This window comes from Melanotaenia boesemani, chromosome 21, assembly GCF_017639745.1.
Source record: "Melanotaenia boesemani isolate fMelBoe1 chromosome 21, fMelBoe1.pri, whole genome shotgun sequence".
Taxonomy (NCBI): Eukaryota; Metazoa; Chordata; class Actinopteri; order Atheriniformes; family Melanotaeniidae; genus Melanotaenia; species Melanotaenia boesemani.
Window position 1 is genome coordinate 18,497,917 of NC_055702.1, and position 27,127 is coordinate 18,525,043.

Sequence of the window (27,127 nt, forward strand, 5' to 3'; positions counted from 1 at the left end):
TCTGTATATCAGCGTGACAGGGAGAAAAGCGAGGGATTCATGTGTGGGAAATGCAGCAGGAAGGAAAGTGCAGCTGGGAATTTTTTGCCTGGAGCAAGACAGACTGGTGATCTGTGGAAAAAGTAAGTGAGTCAACAGAGAAAGAGAGGGGTAGAAAAGATGGGAATAGAGCAAAGAGGATGAAAGTTTCATGCAGGGATGATAAGAAGCATGCGATGGCAGCACAGGAAAAGAAGATTTGATGAAGTCGAAGGAGAAGTGAAAGTGGACTAAAGAAGGAGAAGCAGGGAGGAGGCAAGAAGATGACACAAGGAAGAGAATCCTGGGGGAAACAGTAGGAACATCAAGGCAATTTATGCACTCTTGCCAGTTTAAGAAGTTTCTACAAAAACCTGTAAATCTGCATATGCATACTTGCAATCTTTCTGCTAGAGAAAACAAGAGGAAGGCAGCCAACCTCTGCACATGATAATGAAACTGGGCTTGATCACACACACATTGCATCAGAGTGGACTCACTAACGGACAAAGTTTCATTCAGATTTGCTGTGATAAGAAGAGCATTGTGTTCACCTCTTCCTCCTGCTTTTAAGGGCTTTGTTACCTCTCTGTGAGTGGTCTCTTCACCCTGATTGCACTCACTGTCTCAATCTGCTAACCTGTGTACACACACATTGTGGGTGTGTACATACTTTGATGTACACACCCACAATGTACACTAGATAAATACACACTCGCTCCTCCTCAGTGAAGCAGGTCCCTGAAAGCAGCCAAACTGTCAGTGACTGCTGCTAACACATGTTCACTCTCAGCTCAGCTCGTTCTTTAGTTGCAGCTAGAGGAAGAGGAGGAGGAGGAGGAGGAGGAGGAGAAAAATTGAGGCTGGAAGGAACAGACTAAAACAGAGAGAATAAAAAAATTGAGAGACTTGGACAAACCTGTTATTGCTTGGATCTGCCTAGCTGGCTGAGAGGATACCTACAAGTGATGCCTCACATTCTGGAGCAGCACATAGTTTAACTTTTCTCATCTTCTTGTTTTTTTTCCTTTCCTTTTCTGTAAGCCTTTTCTGATTCAATGATGAGACGAGACCGTTTCCTCTTAGTTGCAACTCTTACAGCAATCTTCTCTGCTGACCTCTACTTTATCCTCCTGCCAAAACTGCGGAGCTTGAGACAAACATCAGGACAAACTTGCACATGTGCTTCCAGCAACCTCAGCTTGCCCATTCTGGAAGGCATCGCAACACCGCAGCTCTCCAACTGGACTTATGCCTCGCTGCAGGATGGCACTACTATATCTGGAAATGTTGATATAGGCTCAAAGCTGGAGAAGCTGTTTGCTCACCCTCTGTACAACATCCAGACACCAGCACTTGGGCCAGAGGAGAAGCTGCTGCAGGTGGAGCAGCTGATCGAGTATTATAAGAAGAAGGTGTCACGCTGGGAAAGGTCAGCATCTGTTTCTTTTATCTTTTTCCTTTTTTTCATTTTGCATTTTCTTTGCAGCATCTGTTTATTTGAGAGCATGCTCACAGTGACTGAAAGCTCCCACTCTGAGAGCACGTGCTGAGGCTTGCTGTGGTCAAGAGGCAGGGTCAGTGACACAATGGTCAAACCCCTCCAAGGCGAACAAGAAACACATGAACATAACTGCACTTTGTCCATGGTTAGAGATATACACCCACAGGCAGACAGGGATGTGTAGAAGAGTGTGTCCATCATAAAACTGAAATGTCAAATGAGCTGGGGCGGAAAAACCCTCCCAAACATGTCTTTCTGACAGCTTGCATCTGGAACTCTCTTTTAGGTGAACAAGGGCTTAAAACTCCTAAAGCCCATCTTAATCTTTGGGAGCTGTTGCTGTTTTGGCTTGCGAGGCTGTCTGTCTGTCCCAACACTCCCTCAGAGATACGCAGAGATTTTGGGATCTTTCTGTGGAAAATAAGAATATAAGTAATTGATCTTCCTTCTCTGCTGCCTTCATAATTTGCACAAAAATAATTGCTAGCTCAAAGGCCTATTGTTGCAAAATATTGCAGCATTCAACAGTGCAATAAACACACCTTTTGACAGAGGCTGCAGAAACAAACAGTTAAAGTCACGTTTTGTTTTTTAAATATATCCTGCCACTGCTTGTATTGTATTTTTGCTCCACAGTATCTGTTTGTTTTCAAGCCTGCTGTGATAGAGTTTGCTTCACTGTCCCTCTCAGTCAGCTTGGTCAGCAGGGACCATGTGCTGCCCCTCTTGGTCCAGGCTTTTGCCTGGTATCAGATCACTCTTGTCTCGTGTCAAATTTATTAAAGTTGCATTAAAAGAAAAACAAAAACCCCAATTTAAAAGTGGGTGACAAAACGAGTTGTAAATCACTGAATAAAAATCACATTCAATAAAAGTTTATATGCTATCCCTAAAATATGCTAAGTGGAAAACCAAGGGATTTGGGGCGTTTTGTTGTTTTTTTTTAAGTAGGGTTGTGTTGTCAGTTTCTTTTTATACAGCGGCCAGATGCTATTAGTTTGTAGTATCATGCTGGGATCATGAAGAATGGCTAAGCTTACAGCTGGGGTACAGATAGTTTCACTTTGTAAACTAGCTCAAACCTCACTGTCTGATTTTTGCATCAGTTCTCTCTCTTTTGTTCTTGTTTTTTTTTTCAGTTGAAAAACATTTGTGTTGCTCTTAGCCTTCCATGTTGTTTGCAATTAATCCTCCACAACTCACAGTTCTACTGGTCCAAATCCAGTTTGAATTGTTTAAGATGGGAAAAATTAATTCTTCTCTGGGTTCCTTCTGATTAGCTGTTAGCTTAGCTCCCCCATCAAGATTTCCCATAAATTCCCCAAACTAACAGCATGGACAGCCGATTTCTAAAGGTATCACATATTACACATATTGATGAACAAAAAAGAAATCATCATTAACTTGCTGCTGTTCCACTTTGTAATGCACATGTGCTAAAAAGAGGAAGCTCTGCTCCCCATCACAGCAGTGTTGCAGAATCATCTGAGTGATGATGACATCAACACTGGTAAGAGTGGCGAGTTTGATGTTCAAACGCTCATGAGACAGGCCTGTTTGCCTCTGCTACTACCTATCTTTTCAGATCAGAGGTCTATCAGCAGCAAATCATCTTTGACCCCCCCTTCCACCTCTGAAATATAAAATGAGGGTTTAGTCAGGATCAGGACAAAAAGGAAAGTTTGTGGTTTTGGAAATTTAAATCAGGAAATTTAACATGACCAGCAGGAAAATCACTTCTCAGAAGACTGTTGTGAGATAAAATGATTCTTTTATTAAAGTATGGTTTCATAATTGAAGTGGTTTTCTTCTTACATCATCGTTGAGATGAAAATTAACTGTTTAATAAGTTGGCTTCTAAATTAATTATAGTTGGATGGTATAACAGACACAAGACCCTGAATAGGATTAAAGCATGTATAGAATATGGATGTATGGGTGGGTGGATGGCATTACAGGAAAACACAGTACTTAAATGTGTCAACTTCTTTCTTATAGTTCTGATGTTGAAATGGAAAGATAATTTTGAATCCTTGCATTCAGCTCGACTTCTGCTCTTCATCTTACTCCTCAGACATATGAAACTCTACAATGAAGCAGCAGCTTTGGCCAATGTTACTGTGAAAGAGCAAGAAATTATCTATGACCCTGACGCCAGCTGGCTAAAGTTCCATTTGGGAATAAACCGCTATGCTCTGTACTCCCGGGATGACCCAGCCATCCTCCAGCTCCTGAAGGAGATGCAGAACATGACAGTTGTCAGTGCAGGTGATGGGATTACAAGCTAATCACTTAAGAAAAGCTTTGCATTTTGATAAATAAGTGCTAAATTATGAGTTTATTCTCTTACAGATTACACCCAGGATGAGAAAGCCCTAAAAGGAGCATGTGATTGCACTCAAGGTTTGATGAACTCCCATTTAATTATCATGTAACACTTTCAGGGAGTTTCAGCTTTTATCTCATGTTATGCAGTTTTTCATACATGTTGTAGTATCCAGAGTTTGATTTCTGACAAGCCTCGTTGTTTCTCTCTTTGTCTCCCTTCCCCTCCCCCTTTGCTGCTTGGCAGTACCATCAGAGACAAACACACTACAGCCTTTGTGATAGTTCAGATTTTGTTTTTCATTTGGCACAGGAATCCTGATTTGTTTTATTGTGTAAGACACTTGCTCTGGGGGCATAAATGCCAGGCAGAGCTCTTAATTAAACGCTTGATATCTGCTTGCTCCAAGGGAAGCTTTCACACACCATCCACCACCTACGCTGTCATCTCCTACTTTGACTCCAAGCAGCACACAAGCTAAAGATGCAAATGTACACACAAAAAAAACATTTTAATTAAGCTGCTGGATGGAGTTTTGTTGCAGTACATGTTACAATGCATGTGAAGGCTGCAATGTGCTGTTTGGCTTAACTTATGATAATTAAAAAAGGAAAATAGCTTCCTTTTTTGTATGTTTTGTGTTTGTTGACCTGTATGTGCCTCACCAGCATCGCTGCACAGTGTAGTGGGTGACCACATAAACATGACTCACTGCCAAGAGGAAACAAGCACCAAAACAACCTGTTTATATTTAACCTTAGAAGACTTTCTTATTATTCCAGTTTCAAACAGCAACACTATTCACAACAAATGTTTGTAGCAGCACAGTTTCCTTTGATATGTTTTACTGTAAACCATATATGATTGTTAACTATTAATACACTGAAGTTTCAGGGGACACAGCAGGGGCAGGCTAGCTTGTGGTTAGCTTGACTTACAGCTGACATAATTTACAACCAAACAGATGCTGAGAGAACACAAGCTGTGCAACCAACACCCAGTTACTTTATCGCAGGGATCAGGCAGACCAAGAGTGCATATTTTAAATAAACCTCAAAACACTCAAGCAAAAAGCTGAATTACTGACTAAGCAACCTGTTAATTCTTTTACTTTTGCATTTTTTAAAACTATATCAACAGTGGCGTATCCAGGAACATTGTAATAGGGTGGTCAACATAAGACAGAAGTGAGTGTGTGGGGGCCAGTAGATATTTCTAATTAAAGTCCAGAGGGATCGTTGTTAACTTGGGTTAGAATCTGAATCTGAATCAGGGATTAAAACAGCTTTAAGCTCTTTTCAGTGTAAACTCTGTTTACATATTTTAAATAATGTTATACAAGATGTGAACTTTAAAAAGAACTGATGTGTATTACAAGCACAAAAAGTCCTTTATCTTGCAGAGGAAAATGGCTTTAAACATTACTCATATGACAGAGTAAACACACAAATAGACCAAAGATCAACCAAATGTTCAGCTGCTTTTGTAACTGCAAAAATCTTCCAGCTAAGGTCTGTTTTAAGGGTTAACATAGAAAAACCAACCAAAGCCTTGAATCCCACTCATACTGTCTGCCCATATTTCAAACACTGGGTCAGCCACATACATAACTTTGACTCTACCGAGCAAATATATCTATAAAATTTGTTGTGACCTCTTGTCAATAATTTAAAAAACACAATTATATTGTATGTGTTTCTTATATATAATATATGTAGCACTTTATCAAATGTCTTAGAGCAACCCAAAGTGCTGTACAAATCACAAAAGAACATGAAAAGACACAATGATTAAACAACTGCAATAAAACAATTAAAAATAAAAATGTGAAAAATTTATACTTATAAGAGTAAGTTGCAAATAACAAAAAAAAATAATATAGATGTCATAAAAGCAAAGGATAGGCATTTACCATGGTTTTGATGTTAATGAACTTGACATGCTAACAATTAAAACTGGGGTGGCCAGAGAGCTGGTCCTGGCCACCCCACCCTCTAAAATTGCCATTGAATCTCACATCTTCTGTCCGTCTCTCCTGCAGTGGTAAAACCTAGTGGCCATCACTTGAAGCTGGCTCTGAAGCTGCGCAACTTTGCAAAAGTCATGTTTAAACCAATGAGGTGAGAAGTGAATCGTCATTTGATGAGTGATTTCCCACATTGAGTTGGTGCCCATAATTTCCAGCTTAAAATGACACTCAGGTTACCATTAGCAACTTATTAAATTGAAGACTGAATTTCATGTCAAACTCCATTGTGATATGTCTGATTAATGGTAATATGTTTGAATAAGGTGTGAAAATTACAGAAAATGTGGAAGGCATTGCAGCCTCACAGCAAGAAGGTCACTGGTTCGAGCCTCAGCTGGGGGAGAGGTTTGAACAGTGGCCTTTCTGCGTGGAGTTTGCTTGTTCTCCCCGTGTATGTCTAGTTGATCATAAGGTACATATAAGAATAAGTGACATTTTTCATCAGTGTGTGTGTATGTGTGTCTCAGGCAGCAGAGAGACGAGGAGACTCCAGAAGACTTCTTCTATTTTGTTGACTTCCAGAGACATAATGCAGAGATCGCTGCTTTTCACCTGGACAGGTACTGCTCATCTTCCCTTCACTGCTTCTGCTGACTGACGAGTGTCTTAATGTCTGTTTAGTGGAGTGGTATGATGCTGGTTCTTGAGGGTTAAATTACACCTGTTATTTAATTATTGACACTTATGTTTAGAGGTGTACTCATGTATATGGAGCTTCTAAAAAAGTTTTGATGTTGAGGGGTAACTGTGTCCAGCCGCATACTACTAGCCAGCACCTTTTTCCCACTATAATTTAATGCTCTGAGCTCATTCTTTACCTTTCCTTCATCTTTCCTCCAAGTTTCATGACATCCAGCCTGGTAGTTTTTGGTTGATTTTGCTACCAGCAACCCTGCCAGCTCTTAAAATTCTCCACTTCATGGGAGGGATCAGCATCATAAGCATGTCAGCCTGCTGATGTTTGCTATTAAGCACCGCTGAGACTAAGCACTGCCTCAACATGCTGTTTCTTTGGCAGCTGAGTAAGACTGCAGGAGTGTTTGGCCCCATTTTAGGCCCCAGTTCTCTGATGAATTGAAAAACCTGTGTTGACTGCATTCTTCCAAATTGTGTTCTCATCATTTAGTTTATTATTGCTCCATGTAGAATAGTGTCACAAAGGTAACAGCAAGTTGCTCTTCAACAGCCTCCGATCTGTTCAAGTCTGCTTCCTTATCAGATCACATGATGTGGTGGATTCTTTCTTGACTGCTCTTTGTAATGTTTTTTTTTATTATTTCTAATCTTGCTGTGTGCACATGAAATTAGAGAGAGGATTATATAATAAATTTTATCATGCTTATCAAAACTCAAATCAGATCAAAACTTCTATAGTCACATGTGCACAAATGGAAAGAAAAAAGCCATCAAAATCAAAATCCTAGAAATCCCAACTGGTGTTTAGAATATAGGTTAGAAAAAAGCAAATCCTCCTTCTGGCAATAAAAGTTTCAGCTTTCAGAAAGGTTGCAACATTTTTGCACAGCCCAGGATTTCCCAACACCCCAATCAGTACAAACCACAGTGTTTGGACACAAGCTTGACACACACACATCTTTATGCAACTTCACTATAAGCCGAGGTGAGGTGATTCATTCTGAAATACAATCATCTGAGTTAGACAGTATCATTAAAAAGCCACACACAATGATAAGTCATCACTTCACCACGCAGACAGACAGCAAACAACAGGGGTGTCTTGTCATAAATGGTAACAATTGCAAGAAGTGTCCCAGATCTGCTCCAATATAGATCTTTTAGCCTTTTAGATATAATGCTTTCCAGCTTCTGTTTTCCCTTCTGTTTTAATTGTCATGTTTTCCACTTGAAGCAGTGTGTCATCTCTCTCTGCTGCATCTGACTTAGCTACCAGAAGCCTTTATCATGATTGTTTGCAATCAGCAGTTGGGAATGCCAGCAATTTTAGAAACGGCAATTCAGCATCTTACATTGATTGTTTGATTACTGTTTGTGAGACACGACTGAAATATGGTCCTTGGGGACGTATAAGCTCTTGATAGTGCATCTGAGCACAGCTAGCTGTGTTACAGTGTGGACGCTGTCATAAGGCTGCATTTATGTGTCAAACTAAAGCTTAGAGGAAAGCTAGTAAAGAGGTAAAAATGTGAGGTTCATGCTGGTATGAAGTTTAAAAATTTTTCTTATTCTGGAATAAAACAATATTTTCTCGTAGGAGTTTTTTTCTAAATCTAATCATCCTTTTCGTTAGGATCCTTGACTTCCGGAGGGTTCCACCAGTGGCAGGGAGGCGAGTGAATGCCGCAGGAGAAGTTCTCCAAGTAACCCACAATGAAGACCTACGAGCTGTGTTCTTCACCTCACCAGGTACCATCAAGGACCTTTAAATAACCCATACATATCTTTGTTGTGGTGGTATACAAAAAAGAAAACAAAATGTTTTGCATGCTTTAAATGAGAGGAAAATTCTGTATGTGTATATCACTCCCATGCACCCACTGCTGCAACATCTCTTGCCACTTTCTCCCAAAAAGCTTGTCCAGCTCTAGTTTGGTAGCTGGTGATTAAAACATGTAGGATATCATAATGTTAAGACAGAAAAGTGGACTCAAAAACATGATTCAGGAGCAGTGCTTTCTCTGTAGGAAAGAATAAAGCCTGCCTACTCTCAGAACAATGAGAACCAGAATTTAGCTCCATACTGTCTACTTTTTACTAAATCTCTAAATACAAGCCAAATCCTGCTTTCTTATTTGGGACATTAGCAAAGCCCCAGTTGGAATTTAAAAAAATCAGAAGTCCAGGAGGAAAATTATGGCTGCTGCTTTTTCAGCGGACCTAATGCAGACCTCTGCTCGGCATACGAGGCTCATTTCAGGATGAGATTCGTCACACAGGTGGACCACCGCTTCTCCTGATGAACAGAACCACTTAATGTTCCTCATTTATGATGCATGAGCTTTTTCTTCACCCCAAGTTCAGGTGACAGAGTGAGATAAAAAATTCAGTCAAATAGAGAACCTGATATTCGTTTAGATTTATCTTCTAACTTGATTATATTTCAGTATACACACATGATTACACGCTAAATTCCCTGATTTGTATGTTTCACTTCTTGAAAGTGGCCTATAGAAACATTAGAAAGTTCATAGAGGCGAGATATGAGTCTTTCTAGTTAGAGTGGAGAAGCAAATCACAATGTTCATGCATAGTGTGCAACACTTTGCAATGTCATCAAGCTTTATTCAGATGATGTGTGAATATACCAAGACAAAGAGGTCAAAGTCACAGATATATTTGCAGGTCACAACCCATTCATTGAGCACAAAACCAACTTTGCATCCTTATGGTTGTGCAATCGTTTGTAAAGTGAAGCTGCAAAGCTATGCACATCAACACTTTTTGTAATGAATGTGTGTAATTGCTGTGGGCGGAAGCCTGAGTGATGCTTTGAACTATCTGGATAAATGCAGACACACAGACGTGTTGAGCAGACTTGATGTCTGCTGCATGTTCATGCAAGAGGCTCTCTCCTCAGGAGGTTTGATGCAGGCCATGGGTGACTGTGATTATGATGGTGGAGAAGAAGTCACATTCATTGTTGCAAAGGATAGCGCAGATACAGTTATCCACGGATGATGTTGCTGTGAGTGAGAGACAAGAGGAGAGCCTACAGAGTACGCCAAGCATAAAATCACTAGCCCTCACCAGAGTTTCTTGTGCTTGATCAACATCAACATGTTGCTGACATCAAGGTTGCAGAACTGACCCAAGTTGGAGCTTGGCTGTTGATGAGCTGATGGCTTTCATTTCTGTTTTGTTTACCAGAGCAGCAACATCCAAAGTGAGAGTGGTGAGTGATGCTTGGTCGGAGCACTTCCTTGTGCCAGCCATAAATGAAACAGTGCTTTGAAACAGATTTAAAGCAGTCATGAAACAAAGACACCCGTGAGGAGAGTGAAAAAGGACAAGTTTGCTGCTATCTGACATCTGGCAATGTTTCATCAGAAACTGCGTGTTGTCTTACAACCCAGGACGACACATTACCGTCGATGAGCAGCTTTTCCCAACAAAGCTACGCTGTCCTTTTATCCAATACATTGCATCCAAGCCTGAGAAATTTGGAATCAAATTTTGGATTGCAGCAGATTTGGGGACCAAATTTATGTGCAATACCATTGCAAAGTTAGGAAAAGACCCCTCTCGTCCCACAGGAGAGCGACTGTCAGAGAACGTGGTCATGAAACTAATGGAGCCATTTATGAATGTGGGCAGGACATTTTTTTTTTACATCGCTGTCACTGTCTAACAGGCTCCTGCAAAGAAACGAAATCTTTCTTGGCACCATGATCAAGATAAGACGGGAAGTTCCACCCCCAGCTAAGGATGCTTCACGATGCAAGGAATTCCCCACGCAGGTGTTCACATCTGACAGTGCTTTGCTGATGGTGTTTGCACCCAATAAGAAAAAATCTGTCTGTATTCTCAGCACCATGCACCAGAAAGTGGAGATTGAAGAAACATGCAAAAAAAAAAAAACAGTGTGGTGTGATGTGAAGTGTGGTGTTGACGTTGGACCAGAAAGCACGGGCAGGAACATGCACGATCTGGCAGCAATGAACGCGCATGTGTTGTACCTACAAAGCATGAACAGTGTCCACTGAATAAAAAGGCAACTTTTTCTTGGTTCACCTTGCAGAGGAATTATGAAAGAGGTTTTTGCAAGAGAAGGCCCTGAAGTTGAAAAAAGTTGCAGCTTCAACAAACCCCAGGACATTTCCTCAGAAAAAAGCAGAGTCAGGTGCTGAAGAAAACAACCGGAACCACAGTGTTGAAAAGTGTTCACAATGTGGTAAATACACATGCAGCAAATGTAGGAAAGATAAACGTGGGTTTGTGTAGACTGCTGAAGTGGACCATTTTAACTGAGTAGATGAACGTGGCAGTGCTGTAGGGAATGTCTTTTTTATTCTGCCTGCTACTGATTCCAACGTTTTATTCAGATATATTTCAGTGCATTGAGCTGAAAAAAATATATATATATATATATATATATATATATATATATATATATATACATATATATAAATTAAAATGGCAAAGTAACTTCTATGCATCTTTACAGTTATTGTAAAAGTGGCATTAAAACAGATATAGGTAGATAGATATATACTTTATTAATCCAGAGGGAAATTTAAGTGTGCAGCAGCTACATAAATACAAAAACTAAAAAGCATGTTAGAATAAAAACCTCACAAAAACAAGTCATAATGGCACAAACCTGCATGGTATAGTGCAGTAAAAAAAAAAAAAAAGATCTAATATAAACAGAAAAAATTCTATCATCTCTACGGATCTAAACTGAAGGGAAAGTTAGGTGCATCTTGCACTTGTTATCTAGGTGGGGGAACAACATGCAGACTACCTAATTTGAAAATAGAGGGAGGAGGGACTGCAGGAGAAACTGAAAATCCTGGTAATTTTAGTGAAGCACATCAAAATTAGAGGTTTTATTACAGATAGTTCAGACAAAGTGTCCAAACTGGCCACTTTGGCTCAGTTTGGTGCAGTTTGACACCATTTCAACTAATAAGAGACCTGAAGTTTAAAAGGTTAATGATAATTATCATCCACAAATCTGATCATGACTGATAATATTCTATAAACAATAAAGAAATGACAACATTGTGAAGCAGAGCAGTGGAGCTGTCCATCTTTTAGCATGTTGTATAGGCTTTGATCTTAGCTGTAATTTGATTGGCTTATTTTAAATGGTGGCCCCTATTATATAAATTACTTCTATTGTATTGTAACTATATTTCTGGACTCTGCTCTCTACTTGCACTAGAAAAATATTTGCAACCATTTTTGGTGTGAAAAGGCCTTAACACCTTTTGGCGTAGACTTCAAGATTTGTAACTGCAGACCTTTTACATGCATAACAAAATTCATAACACGCCAATGTGTTAGAATATTAATAAATAATAATATAAAGAAACCCCAAATATTATATGCTCTTTAATGTATCACATGTGAAAACTGCTGAGAACATTGATACTACTCACATCTGTATAAAATGTGAGAACTCAATAAACTATAAACACAGTAAATATCTATTGTGGCTAAAATAAAAAACTATTTGCATCATATGTCGTGTAGCTTGTGTTAGGTAATGTTTTTGAGAAGCATTAAAGGTCTTAACAAATTTAAATATGCAATGAAGCAGTTCCTTTCTCATTTCATTTTATTATTAGGCAATAATTAAGTGGTATTTTATTACTGGCATGGCTGACACCACATTAAGAGGAGATTTAGCTCAGAGTGACATGCTTATTCTGAGTTTTGAAAGCACGTAGTACCAATTACCTTGTTTGCAATTTGCTTTTCATCTTGGAAACAAGCATACATGTTTGTGCCTTGTCTTTTCTCTTGAGTTATTTAGCTTGGGGACCAACTGTTTCTCTTGCTGTTGGTAGAGGCATTCAGTTAGAAGGAAAGGCAGAGTAGATAAAAAAAAAAAAAGCATATAATTTCATGTGACCAGCAAACTCATTTTACATTCCAGATTTTTGCTCTGTTTTTTCCAAACAGCGAACAACACGTGTTTCTTTGCCAAGTGCTTGTATGTGTGTAAGACGGAGTATGCAGTGTGCGGGAACCCTGACTTGCTGGAGGGCTCACTTTCCGCCTACCTGCCAGGCCTCAGCATTGCTCCACGCCTCTCCATCCCCAACCCCTGGAAACGTTCCTACACCTTCACCGGACATGAAGAGTAAGAACACCCGCACACTTTAGCTCCATTTTTGTGTACTATACTGTTATAGTGTGGCTCAGTGGGAAGATCAGATGGCATTAATACAGGCAGGATAATAATTTTAGTTAACAATGCAGCCACCTACAGGGGTGTTTTAAATTCATGGAGCCTTTGAACTTTTCTAGAATTTTGCATAAATATTTTCGAAAAAAATCATATGATTTTACAGAATTTCATTAAAAAAGATAAATAACTTAGTTATTCAATAATAATAATAATAATGATTTTATTTATAGAACACTTCTATATACATGTTACAAAGGGCTTTACAGGGTGACAAACAAACAATAGACCAATCAAATGGGACAAATATAATACACTTGGTTATTTGTAAATTGAGGAAGGACATTTGGGAGAAACAGTTAATATGAAGATGAATTACAGTAAAATAATCACTAAGTATCAAGTGTGGAAATTATTTATTTACTCTGAAACTGTAGAATATACACAGAACTTTATACCACATGGTGCAAAACATTTTGAGAGGACACTAGCCAACAAATACACACTCACCAGCTACTTTATTTAGTACACCTTGCTAGGACTGGGTTGGACTCTCTTGTTTGCCTTTTAAAACCACCATATTTCTATTCAAATAGGTGTTGGAGACATTCCTCATTGATTTAGTTCCACATTTACATGATAGCATCATACAGTTGCTGCAGATTTGTCAGCTGCACATCCATCAGAATCTCTTGTTCCACCACATCCCAAAGCTGCTCTGTTGGATTGAGATCTAATGAATGTAGAGTCCAGTGAACTAACTGTCATGTTCAAGAAACCAGTCAATGATCTGAGCTTTGTGACATGGTCCATTATCCTGCTGGAAGTAACCATCAGAAGATGCTACACTGTCACATAAAGGGATGGACATGTCAGCATCATACTTTTTTAAGCCTTAGACATGGTTGTGCATGAAAATCCCTGTAGATCAACACTTTCTGAAACACTCCAACAACCACACCTCACCCAGTCACCTAAATCCCCTTCACTCCTCACTGTGATCTTGATGGTCATGTTGACCGTGTCTTCATGCCTAAAAGAGATGCTGACTAGCTATTTGTGCTAAAAGCAACTGAGCAAGTGTATCCAGTAAAGTACACATTGGGTGTAGATTCTGCTTTCTGGCTAATAAAGATCTCCATAAATCTTTTTTTTATTTCTCTTATATATGTTTTCTTTAAAGGTGGGAAGTGAATCCATTCTACTGTGATGCAATAAAGGAGCTGCATCCATATAACTCAGGCAACAGACTGCTCAACATCATAGACATGTCTATCTTTGACTTTCTTATAGGTACGGCTTGCCACTATATTTCATGTTATCATACAGATTATATTACATTTACTAAACTTCTTAAAGTATCATTATTTTTCAGGTAACATGGACAGACACCACTTTGAGATTTTCACCAAATTTGGGGATGAGGGATTTCTTCTTCACTTGGACAATGCCAGAGGGTGAGACAGTTAAATTTGTGTTTAAATGTGCACTTTGTTTAAATTTCTGTAAATCATTTGACTCAAGGTCCTGTGCTCAGGTTTGGGAAGCACGCTAGAGATGAGATGTCCATCCTGGCTCCACTATCTCAGTGTTGCCTGTAAGTTCAGCTCAGATTGTTGTGGATGTATATTTTACCTCTTTCCTGAAATTTGTTTCTCTTTAACTCACAGTTGTGTAATTTCAAACTGTTTCTAACCAAAAAATTCATAATGTACTCATCAACCCCCCCCTTTTTTTCCCCCAGTATAAAGCACTCCACGCTGCTGAGACTGCAGCTCCTGGCCCGATCAGAGTTCAGGCTGAGTGATGTGATGAAGGAGTCCCTCAAAAGAGATCCTTTATGGCCGATCCTGACCGAGCCCCACATCTTAGCGCTGGACCGCAGGTTACAGAAGGTTCTGCGAGTGGTCCAGCGCTGCATCCGGAGGCTAGGGGAGAATGAGGTGATCACAAAAGACTTTGTAAAATCAACAGCAGGAACACAGACTGCCATAAGGAAGAAAAAGGCCAGGTAACAGAGGAAGAGTCGCTTGACTTCAGAGCTGCTTTTGAAGACTTTGTGATGAAGTGCGATCCCCTTATGTGCCAAGACAGCTCAGGTTTCAGGTTGAAGAGTCCTTAATAGTTTATCTTAATAGGAATCTCCAGAGGGGCTCATCAGAGCGAGAGGAATGTCATTGTTGAGGTTGAGAACATGAACTACTATGGGGCCTAACAGCAGAGAGAGCTGTACCTTTAAATTCCCAACATGCCAAGATCCTTACTTTTAATGAACAAAAAGGTCAAAAGTTTTACATTTCATTAAAGACCTCTGAGTGAACAAATTAGCCAAAATTGCATCGTGCAAAGTAAACACTGACATAAAGAAAGACAAGAAACTTATAGATACACAAAACCCCTGTCATACACATGGACGCATGCAGTGACGTTGTAGGAGAAAACAGTCATGCACTGGATCAGTTTGTCAAATTTATCCTGATGTACGTTCTCACTGTGGAAAGAAAGATCTTTTACAATTCTTAAATAAAGATACTTTATGAGGACAAGTTCTAAAGAGAATTTATAACCTAAGAATAACAAAAGTGTATGTGTGTGTGTGTGTGCGCAGAATCAAGAGCTGGGAAAAGTGATACCTATTAAACAGCCACTTTGCTTCACTCCACCCTGTTTTCCAGACTTATAATCCTTTTTAATCAGTGTTTAAACAGCTTTACAACATATCTGTCAACTGAAGGCTGAGACAGAGCAACAGCAAATCTGTAGCGGTTACCAGTCATCTAAGAAATGTAAACTTACTTTCTTGTTATTTTAGGAAACCCGAGTGGGTTTCCACTGAGCAACTAAGAGCTTTGGTCCTTTTTTTCTGACAAAATGGATATAATCCATCACTCTTGTGTAATGAAAAGCAAAGTAAGTAAGCATGAATATTTAAGAGAAACAAAAGTTGCTATATCATTTTAAGTAAAGCAGATCGGGTGGCTTTAAGTGCAAAAGTCTTTCTCTGAAGCACAGGCTCAACACTGATATGCTGGTTTTTGGTAAAGTGAGTGAGTAAACAACCTGAAAACCTGCCTGAAATGCAAGATTACATACTATTAAAGGAAAAAATCTCCATCATTATCCAAGAATGAAATAATCTATGACCGAGACTGAACTTGTTTTTCCTGCAGAGAAGCTCAATGTCCCCCCCTGATGTGCAGATGTGGTACAGCACCCTTTCAGACATGCAAGGTCAGAAGGTACTCATTGAAAACTATTGGTGCGATTAGTTAAAATTAATGGATAGAGGAGCATTTCAAACTGTTTAAAAGCCACGCTACTGCATTTAAGAAAACCATGCTGCAGCCTTTCAGTCGAGAATTTGTTCATTTTCAGTCCTTTATAACAACAGTTCTGATTGTGTAACTGGTGGTTGGACAGTATGGTGATCTTCAGAGCTCTATGATTAAAATAATCACTGGTTACAGCTTCAGGTGGACTGTGCTAACCGATACAACCAGAGGTCTAGTGTTAGAGGCAAACTGCAGAGAAGGACTGCAGATGTAAACATTTTCAAGTAAAAGAATGAAGTCTGAGACAAAGTTGGATGATTTTTACTTCTTTTTATTGCTTAAACTGCCATCTGGAACAATCTATACCAAAAGGATAAACATCTTTGCACATACAGAAGGTCAAACTAAATACAGGGTGGAATAGAAAAAGAATGGTCCTCTGATGGCTTGCAGCTTCCTGTGCCGCACGCCCGAACAAACTCACTGAAGGTTGGGCTAGCAGGAGTGACTGACTACTACTGTAAGCCCAGGTTAGGTAAGCTAAGGCAAACCGGGACGATTGCAGTGTGGCTAAAAACGTTTTGACCCATGATGCAGCTATTTACAAGAATATGATTTGACAAAAGTGAATCCTTCACCGCTAACGGAGTCATCTCCTGTGGATCGGGATGAATAGGATGTGTTGTCAGAAGACATAAATCCATATATAACCACATCCACAAGGATAACCTGAAGTTTAGGGAGAACAGATGATCAGTTTAAGAACTCAAATCCCTTATCAAAGGCTCATCTCACCTACCTAACTCCTCTTCAGTCGGCACCAAAAATCAAACACGTCTTGATTTTAAGGGCATACAAGTGCTCTGAATGAGACAAAACAGACAACTGATTATAGGTCAATTCTGGTATAAGACGATGAGGCAGGAATGAAGAGTTAAGCCTATAATCCAGAAGTCAACATCGTGTCATTTGGTAAAGATCTTTGAAAATAAGGGAGAAAAAAAAAAAAAAAAAAAAAAAACATTTTATGCCATTTAAATAGTCTTAAAGCAGTTAAGCTAGCGAGTAACAAACCGAATATTTGACAAAAGTTCCTGCTCCTGCACAAAGCTGCAAGAAAGGTTTTTTTTTGTTTATTTTTTTAAATACACGCCTCCATTCACACCAGATCACTGGATGCCTAAAAACATCATACCAAGTAAGCATAGAGAACAAGTCACAAGCTACTCTGATGAAAAGACAGCCACCTTTTCAAACAGGCAATAAGCAATGACACTAGTTTTAAATAAATATCTGCTTGATCTGCCTGTCAGCTCACCTGGGTGAAGCTTTGATACATAAATACTTTAGATGTCCTGAAAATACGTTAACCCATAACCCCTTCCCCACCCAATTCTCCAAGACTTCACTTCAATAAAACTGTAATTAGCCTTTATTTTTAAAAAGTTTCCCATGACATTTTACACAATACAATTACATACTGTTAATGTCAGTTGACAAGAAGAAGCATTTATTTACTTTGTGGCACTGGACACCTAAAATAGAATTTATGGAAAAATAAGTGTTTACAAAAGACAGATAAACATATCTTTAAAGATCACCATCACTCCAAACCAGAAGTTTTATAATTTTGTCAATGACAATAATATAACTATGATTAATTTAACTATACTATGATAACATTTTCATTACAAACCATAGCAGAAGTGACCAAGTTTTTTGGTATATACTAAATAAACTGAATACTGACTTAATACGTTTTTTTTCTCTCTCTATTTTTGTATTTTCTTCTCATTATATTCAAGGCAGTTCTTGTATGGTCATTCTATGTATTACGAGGACGATAAGGGTGGTAACTACTTCCTGTTGGAGCTCCAGGCGACAGAACACGCACTGCATCTCGGCAGCTATGCATCTTTGCGCTGTGACAATAATCAAATTTGGCACTAGCCTGGTAGCTGCACAATTAAAAAGCTTAAGTTGTACAAGCTCTCTTAAACTAAGCCAAACCCACACATGGCTGTCTCATCACACATTAAAGAGAACCAAAGTATGACAAACTGAGCATTATATTACAGCTGAAACTCAAGAGGAAAAAAAGGCTGACGGTTTGATGCAATCATATTCTTCCTGTCTTCTATAGTTTTTAGGCCCTGCTTTGTACATCTAATCAAGCTAACTGATGTCAAAAAGGAACATGTTAAAGAGTGAATAAGCAGTTTTCACCTTAACCTGCAAGATAAATCTAACAAATTAACCAAAAGCGCCTTGTAAGGTCTGATTGTCTGTCTCATCAGTCTAAGACCCTAAAATCTTTCAGAATCTCCTGCTTTGAGTTTAAATCTAAAGACAAAGTGTAACCAGCAAATATATATTTATATATAAAAAACATAAGTAACATGTGATGTAACTGTGCCTACAAGGTAGCGTACAGCAGCTGGTACAAGCGCTGGTGAGTGGCTAAAAGTCACCGCTGCATGACAGCAAAATGATCTGTGTGTGTAACAAAGAGAGGAGAGAGGGGGTAAAAAGCTAAAGGAAATGAGAAAAATGTGACCAAAAAAAAAAAAGCAAATTGCATTGTGGACCCTGGGTCTGAAAGGAGAGAAGAAGGTGAAGGGGTGTGGACAGAAGAGAGGAAGAGGAGAGTCGCTCCTTCAGACAGAGAGCGACACGAAGCTGTTGTACTGTTGGATGTTGCGTTTCAGTATGTCCGAACAGGGGCCCAGGACACGCTCGAAGCGAGGCCGGTCCAGCTTGACGCACTTCAGGGGGCCGCGGGCGACCACGGTGGCAGCACGAGGACGGTTCATCAGCAGCGCAATCTCACCTGCAAAACAGAGACACAATGTCTGTTAATGATGATCATATTCAGTGTTTATAGAACTGGGCAGACATAAAAATCCCATACTGTCACATTTTGTGCCACCAGTAACAGAATAATAATAATGACTGAACTGCATGAAGTGAAACACTGACATGATTGTGCTTTAGGTCTTACCAAAGTAGTCAGATGGTCCTAATCTTCCCACTTCAACAAACTCTTCATTCTCTGAGCGACGCTGCAAAACAGCTGCAGAACCCTGGAAAACACACACATACACACACGCACCTACTTGAGCCTGTAGTACCAGAAAGATCTAATACATGTCTATGACAAACTATGAGTTTTACATCCTTAGATGTCATACCAGAATAGTCCAAGGGACTCAGTTTGATTGGGCAGGAAATGCTGAGAAGTGTCACACCTTCATGGGTTTGCTTTGCTTTTACACTGCACTTTACTCAAGCGGCCTACGTCATGCAGTTACAGCTGCTCGTGGGTGGCAGTATTGCCCGAAAAGGCCAATAACCAAGAAGAAAAAAAAGTAGGAGGAAGAGGGAAAACCCAGCTCTTCGATTGGCCGGGACCGAAAACTAAAATCGAGCCCCTTCAGCTGGCCCATTCACTACAAATAAACAGTGGAGAAATAGTTTCTGTAGTCTCTGGGTTACTGTATGTAGTTTAGGGTTCAAACTAATACACTTTTCACAAGAATCTGCCCAGTATGACAAGCAGCCAACACAACAAGTGTCCATTTGGGGTCACAGTGTAAGCAAACTGCTCGAGACTACTGTTAACCAGTGTTTGCTTGTTTGCTCCACAACAGTGTGTAAAATTATTCACACTATTCCGAAAGAACAATGCTATACATGGAAGTAGAACAGGGTTAATTTAAAGCCTCATTCACACTCCCAAGAGGCATGTCCATGTCAAATGTCACTGCCCTTGTACTCCCATGTGTACTTCACATGGCATCGTTGTTAGGCAATACACCCACTAGAGGGCAGTGCAGATTTTCGAGTTCACTTGTGATTTCCAACAGTCAGTTTCAGACAAACATGGCAAGTGTGGAGGAGATCATGATAATGCACAGTCTCAGAAAGAGACATAAAGAGAAGTAACATAGTAGACGGCTGTGGTCTGAGCAGCCATTAAACACATTGTGGCTTCTTCTTTGCTCCTATTGCTGGTTATACATCAACCAAACTGAAACATTACTGCTCTGTTTGCTCCATCTGGCTACACGTCTGCAGGCTCTCTGAAAACAGACTGAAATACATGTAAAGGATGCAGAAGACAGACAGAAGTCAGTCCATATGCATATTTAATGTTGAGCATAAATGAGGCCTAACGTGGTCCAAACTGTGCCAGTGCGAAAATCTATCTAAAAAAATAATTTTCAACTAGAAAAAACTACAATCACTATAAATTCACATAAAAATCAAAGCTCTTATAGACCATTCTAATAATTTAGATCTGATTAGACATTACTAAAACTATGACGGACACATCCAGAAACAATTTAAACTCTGAAGCAAATAAACTGATACAATGTGAAATTTTGCTCTCCACTGACCTATTTGAAGACAAGTGTGTGTGTGTGTGTGTATGAGTGCGTTTGTGTTTGCCTGTGAAAGAATAAAACTATTTCTCAAGTGGATACCTCTAAGATGATGAAGAATTCATCTCCAGGCTCTCCCTGCACAACGATCTTTTGTCCGTCCTCAAACTGGACGGGTTCCAAGGCATCAGCAACTGTCAGACGTTCCCATTTATCAAGAGACTCTGAGGACAGAACACAGGAAAGTTTTCAGTGACAAGAACAAAAACATTTCTTAAAGGGGTTGCAGCTGTCATTGTTGGGTTTTTTTTATAAGGAGAGATATTTTTAACATACACTTTCATGTTATTTTTATCTCCCTGCCATATATAATGTGTCTATTTTTACATTTTGAAATGGAGTTAATTTACACAAAAGCAACCTACCTAAAATGGATACTTTCCTGAGGAATTCTTCGTACATCTTCCTCTTTCTCAAAGTGCTCCCCTAAAGAATAGATGATTTGTTATTGTAACAACATTAAAACAAAAACAAAGTTAGGAATTTGTCAGGGGTCTTACTCAACCATGATTACACCACCTAAATTTACGACTGGCGGTCTTCTTTTCACAGTTTTTAAAACATGTTTCCTTACCATGAGTATTCTCCTGTAGCTGTCTCTGTCGATGCCCCACAGTTTCACGTTGGTCTTGGCTCTGACCGTAGCTGCCCTCGGGGTGCCGTAGATCAGAGCCAGCTCTCCAAAGCTGCCTCCTTCCCCAATGCTGGTCACCCACTCGTTGTTCACATACACCTGCCAGATTGAAAGGATTGGGACCAAATATTGTAACCAAAAAAAGGGGTCACTGTTTGTATAAATCAGTGATGATGAACAGATACTCACATCCATCTCCCCTTGGTCGATGACATAGAAATTGTCACCTTCATCACCTGAGGAGATAACACAGTGTCAGATGTGAACATGCTATTGCTTTGGAACAATCTACAGTGAAGATGTGTAATCCTACCTTGCAGAATAACCGTTTCCCCAGCAATATAGGTTACTGGAAACATTGCATCAAATATGTCACTGAAAGACAAAACGTTGGTGAGTTGATCTGCTGAACAGAGACGCCTCAACATCAAAATTCATTCGAGCATTGTGTGGGACAAATACCTCCTCTCATTGTCATCCAAGTGTGAGAAGAGCACGTTCTTTTCGATGGCTTTAGCCAAAGCAGCCATTGTTTTGTAGTCTTTTGGAATGACCTGTAATAACAGGAGTAAACGGCGTAGATCAAATACACTGCAACGCTGCTTGTGTCTTTTTTTTTTTTAATAAATTTCTGCTGTGTCCACCTTTCTGACGTATGAAGCTGCATCCTCCTCTGTGTAAACCTCCGCACTGAAGGCTCCTCTCCGCCGGCGTCCCTTTACCACCGGGTTCATGGGTGGGGACACCTCCTCATCACGCGAGTCTGAACGAGAACTGCTGGCCTTCTGCTGGTTCTGAATCTGCTTGGCCTCCTCCTGTGAAATAGAAAAGAAATGGAGCTGATGAGAAAGGACCACTGTCAGCCCACAAGATATTTTGCTTTAATGAAAAACAATGGATACATTTGCATACATGTTCATCACCAGTATAAATGTGTTTATATCACCGTATAAATAAAAATGTGGGGGGAAAAGAATGCCCCCCCCCCCAAAAAAAAAAACAACAATGAACAAAAAAAGAATTTAAAGTCCACAACTTGTATTTTGTCTCTGGCTTTATTCCAGCCAGTGAAAAAGCAGCTTGAGTGAACTGAGGTCAAGTGACTGACACGGCCAATTAGTTTTGATGCATTTGGCTGAGTCTGAGCAACATAAGACTCCCGGATACCTCTGCATCCCTCCTGTTGCTCCAGTCAGAACTGACATTGCTGGCTAATTCTATCCGTCAATGCTCCATCCTGGTCTTACCAGGGATTTGCATGTTGTGGAAAATAATTTGAGGTTCTGCTGAAAAACCAAAAGTGCATTTTTTTCATCACAGAAAACTTTATTCTTTTTCATACTGGTGTTTCTTAATCTGACCATTGTTCTGTAAATTTTTTGTCTGTATGCAGCTGGTGAAGCAGCTGTTACTGAACTCTCAGACTTCTGATTATTAAATTCTTTTGTGGTTCATTTGTTCTCCCTTATACGACAGAGCAAAACCACAATCAACATGGCAACTATCATTTTAAAAAATTTCTAAACCACAAGTGAGCAGTTTTGTGGGGGAAAAAAGCAGCACAGAAACTACTTAGATAAAGGAACGATTTCAGAGAGAAGTCTCAAGTTACTTTTAATCCTTTGCATAATAACCATGTTTTTAAACAGCTTTATTACACACACTTCTTTCAGTATTGATGCAAACTTAATGAAACTGAAGCTTAGAAATAAGTCAGTATTTGTTTTCATTTCAGATCGAATGTGTCAAGGTACAGAGCCAGAAGTCTCAAATAAGAATAATGAATAAAACAAAAAGGTGTAAACATCCAGACACTTTGGATCTGGACTGAAGCTGCACAAAAACTGGACAAACAATGAAAAAAGTCACTCAACTTTAAAAGAATAATAGGGAAACTTGCAGAGTTGTATGCATGTAACTCTGTAAGTTGAAATAAAAGTGGCTTTAGCTTGCTGGTTTGATGGGAGGTTAATCTATCTGTAATGCTACAGTTTAATTCTATTAGTATGTATTTCTTAACTAAAATGCTGTTTCAAGAAGACAAATAAATAAAAGTTAGAAAGTGACAGGAGACATCAACAAAAACTAATAAATGTATTTATAATTAAATACAAAATACTTCAGCTAAGAGATGACACTGAAAGTTCTCAATTGACTAAGTGATTTAATAGTTATTCTTAATTATATTAAGAGGTAATATTGTGTGCTGTTTAAACAACTTTAGCTGATATGTTATGGCTTATAAGAAACTGAAAGCGTGAGGCAATATAAGGCTGCTTGATGTTCAGCCTTCACACTGTAATTACTTCCTTTCTGTCCACTGACTCATAGAAACAACAAAAATGCACACAAACCTTCTCAAGCCTCTCGAAGTACTCCCTGAGAAAGGCCATAGGCCTGTCTGGCCTGGAGGTGCACAGCTGGACGATGCAGTCCTTCAGCAGCTGCTGAATGTTGTGTTTCTGCACGTACTGCTCACACTCCCTGAGGCTTCGCTCCTCTTCACTGCTCGTACTTCCAGATGCCATGACAACCAACCTGCTCTGTGACCTCTAACCTTTGTACGGGAGTGGAAGAAAGAACTTGATGTAAGATCATCAGTGCACAACATGAATTGACTGGGTTAACTAAGAGCGATACACTACAGATGTGTGTGCAAGTCAGGATGAGAAACTGGACGGGCATAAAACATGAGAATGTGAGAAAAATAGAGCCAAAGTGAGAAGACGCAGAGAAATGGGTCGCTGTTTTGTCGTTATGGAGCCTGAGCGCTCCTTAGGAGTGAAAAATAGTCATACGATCACAAATATCTGACTAAAGAAAGAATGTAAAACGAACGCACTGCCTGTCCTGAGTTTATTTACACTAAACTGTTATTTGCCTCATTGTAACCCTGTTACAGAAGCGCAACTGCCTATGTTTGAGGTCTTAACATGCACAAGGCCTTAATTTAGACAAATGATGAAGACACTGTGAAACAGACGCAAGCAAAAAAGTTAATGCACATGGCTGACTTTTCAACATTTCAAAACACAATACTACTTCAGAGAAATATAGCATGACAGATCCTAGATCGCCTGATAAGTTTCATTAGTTGGCTCTGAGCTTAATCAAGTGGTACAATCCAGAACAGGCATAACCCTAAAGCCAGGCTGTAATCAATGTGCATTTCGGGGGAGTAAATGAGTGAACAAGTCCTGTGAAACAAACAGAACAATCCATTTTGTGCCTACCAGTGTATCCTACATGTGCAATGAGCATAATAGGATTCGGATCATTTCTAATCTGACAAGGCCCAAGGGAGATTACTAGCCTTGTTATCAAAGATGAGTTTGGCATATCCTTTATGTAACTAACTACAGTCGAGGAGGAAACTTGGCAGGCTTACTTTAATCCAAACCTACCACAGGGGTACGTAAGTGGTTAGATGATACTGTTTTTGGATCAGCTGGTATAAATTAAGAGGCGATGGCTACATCTACCATCAGGACTTACATAATAAGTCTAATTTCGTTTAAAAGGTCTTGAGTGTTATAAGATGTTCTTTCTTCGATTCAGTTACTTCTACCTCTACTGTCCATCAAAACGAACGTCGATTACATATGGAAAAAAATATTACCACGCACAATGACCTTGCTAACGAGAAAATAGGAGAATATGTTGGAGTCGGGGGATAAATCAATAAATACGAGTCTTATTGACTGCAAGTTAAGGAATATAAGCGCCTTACGTTAAAGTATAAAGCAAATGCCCTGTCTGTAGCACCGTCTAGGTCAGGAAGGCTCTAACATGAGACAGGCGGCTGCAGTCAAGTAACTTCTCACGTAAAAAAATAATGCTTTAGTACAACGCATCTAAACATTTTACTAACTAAATAAGTACTATGATGAATAATAAAAATGGTTAGCCCAAGCTTAACCTTCTTTGGCAAACGTTGTGCGTCAAAAAGAGCGTCTGGTTTGACGCCTAGCTGGCTAGCTCTGTGCAAAGGCAAAGCTCTCCTCCAATGACGCCATCTTGAGTTCTATCATAAACAAACGAGAGACGGAGGAAACAAATTTCACCTATACAGAGGTCATACGTTCCACGAGCCGAAACAGCACAAATACTCACAATAAACTGTAAAAAATCTTCCGAGCCTTTCGACGGAGACTCGGGATGTATGATATTTCACAAAGCGCACCGTTACCAGATCCTCCTCCTCGTTTCGATTTTTTTCTCTAGCTCTGGACCGCTGCCCCACCGGATACGGCTGAGAACCAATCAACAACCTTCACTGACGTCAATTCTCCTCGTTCTGACATGTGAGCTCGTAACCCGTGGTAACCTTAAAGGAGACCGTACAGAAACCGTGACGTCAATGAAATTGTTAAGAAAAAAAAAAAAAAAAAAAAAAGTGTTTTAAAAAGTGAGAATAAAAATCTAGCGGAGCTGTCTTTAGTTTTTAATTGTTAAAAAGTTAAAGTTATATTCAGAGGTGGGCACGCCATCATCAAACTACTAAAATGGACTAATGCAGCTTTCACTTTTCAATGGAAAAATCTAAACTAAAACAAAAAGTTATGATTTACATAAAACGGAAAACTTTAACTTCTCAAAACTATTTTATATGAAGGCATAGGAGGACATAGGCTATTACTTCATCATGCTGAATTGACTTGCCACCAACAGGCGCCATACAAACACACTCAGAAAAATGCTTATAAGACAAGGTAAATGCTCACAAGATAAAATGCTCACAGTACTAATAGAAAAAGAGACAAAAGCTCACAAACGGTTTTAAATATTTATTTTTCAAAAAGAAAAAAAAGTCAGCTGAAAATTCTGTGTTACATATCACAGAGGCCTAAGCTTGTGAGAGAGATTACACTTCCTTGACAAATGCAATGGTGATCTTAATAAGATAATCATAAATGTGACTTACTACCTGTCAGTCCTGTGACCGTTATTTATGGACACAGGTCTTAGCAAATACTAGCAGATATGAGCAGTATACCAGAGCTGCTTAAAAGTACTCAACACAGAGTAAACAGAACTGCTCTCAGTTTGACTCAATAGGTGTTTTTATTCTGAGTAACTCACCTATAAAGTGACCAAAGTTCTCTAATTATATCATGGCAAAAGTCAAAACACTAGTTATAAATAAAGTGTTAAATGGGGTGTGACAGGTAAGACAAACCATAGAAGTAGTGTATACAAGCAGCATCTATAAAAGGGTCAAAGCCCTTTTAACTTTATATTACCATATTAAATTAAGTGTGACCTTAGGTGAGATAGAACTAAAAAATAAATAAATTTCATATAGATATTACACAAGTGCATTGGGTTTGAAAGTATTTGTACATATTTTCAGAATTTAATTAATATGTGAGCATATTTCATATTTGTATATCTGTGACCACAAATGATGCTGTGCTATTTTCTTCTTTTTGGTATTTTATCAGAAACTCTCTCTCCACCACTCAGTTTAGGCAGCCAGCCAGCTCTAGGAAGAACCCTAGTGGTTCCAAACTTCTTCCATTTATGGATGATGGAGACCACTGTGCTCATTGGGACCTTCAAGGCAGCAGATATTTTTTGTACCCTTCCCTTTCCAAATCATGTACATTCAACTGAATTATATATATATATATATATATATATATATATATATATATATATATATATATATATATATATATATATACACATACACACACAGTGTATGCACAGGCAAACACCATCGCATATAAAATTAGTTTCTGCTTTACTCAAGTTAAAGTGTCTTTTTTTAAAGCATATTGCACACCACTCTACACGACTTATCTGTGCTCGTTTGACTCATAAAGAATCTCGCATGCGGAAGTTACAAGTTGCGTCTGTACAAGGATGCTGTTAAAATAACGATAATAATACTACTTAAGTTTATCAGAGGGAGTGTCAGCCATATGTTTACGACTGGAATGAGCACACTCAAAGCACTTCTTAGAAACTTGATGTTTAAGTTTATGCAACGTCTGGATGTATCCACAAATATCATTGAAGCACTCTCAAATCCCTCTGAGAGTTGTTCCCGTTACTGAGG

The 27,127-nt window shown here is 39.2% G+C and overlaps 2 protein-coding genes across 2 annotated transcripts; one reads left to right on the top strand and one right to left on the bottom strand.

The window, feature by feature from the left end:
- fam20a (FAM20A golgi associated secretory pathway pseudokinase) lies at positions 1 to 16,979 on the top strand. The gene is made up of 11 exons (XM_041973004.1): positions 1 to 1,450; positions 3,597 to 3,790; positions 3,875 to 3,925; positions 5,890 to 5,968; positions 6,345 to 6,437; positions 8,147 to 8,262; positions 12,487 to 12,667; positions 13,896 to 14,005; positions 14,088 to 14,169; positions 14,250 to 14,309; positions 14,457 to 16,979. The coding sequence occupies exons 1-11, from the start codon at positions 1,077 to 1,079 to the stop codon at positions 14,725 to 14,727; spliced, it is 1,611 nt and encodes a 536-aa protein (XP_041828938.1). The 5' UTR covers positions 1 to 1,076; the 3' UTR covers positions 14,728 to 16,979.
- On the bottom strand, positions 16,303 to 25,328 carry LOC121631923 (cAMP-dependent protein kinase type I-alpha regulatory subunit). Its single transcript, XM_041973005.1, has 11 exons — positions 25,177 to 25,328; positions 23,418 to 23,620; positions 21,708 to 21,878; positions 21,526 to 21,617; positions 21,377 to 21,438; positions 21,253 to 21,299; positions 21,004 to 21,162; positions 20,795 to 20,855; positions 20,472 to 20,593; positions 18,986 to 19,067; positions 16,303 to 18,814 (listed from the first exon to the last, which is right to left on the bottom strand). Exons 2-11 carry the CDS (start codon positions 23,589 to 23,591, stop codon positions 18,642 to 18,644), a joined length of 1,143 nt encoding a protein of 380 aa, XP_041828939.1. The 5' UTR covers positions 23,592 to 23,620; positions 25,177 to 25,328; the 3' UTR covers positions 16,303 to 18,641.
- Positions 25,329 to 27,127: the final 1,799 nt, after the last annotated feature.

Coding starts and splice junctions, on each gene's coding strand:
- LOC121631923 (XM_041973005.1), bottom strand. CDS start 23,591: ATGGCATCTGGAAGTACGAGCAGTGAAGAGGAGCGAAGCCTCAGGGAG. Junction 21,618..21,707: donor CAGCTTCATACGTCAGAAAG/GTGGACACAGCA, acceptor CTGTTATTACAG/GTCATTCCAAAAGACTACAA. Junction 20,856..21,003: donor GCTACAGGAGAATACTCATG/GTAAGGAAACAT, acceptor TCTATTCTTTAG/GGGAGCACTTTGAGAAAGAG.
- fam20a (XM_041973004.1), top strand. CDS start 1,077: ATGATGAGACGAGACCGTTTCCTCTTAGTTGCAACTCTTACAGCAATC. Junction 8,263..12,486: donor TGTGTTCTTCACCTCACCAG/GTACCATCAAGG, acceptor TTTTCCAAACAG/CGAACAACACGTGTTTCTTT. Junction 14,170..14,249: donor CACTTGGACAATGCCAGAGG/GTGAGACAGTTA, acceptor TCCTGTGCTCAG/GTTTGGGAAGCACGCTAGAG.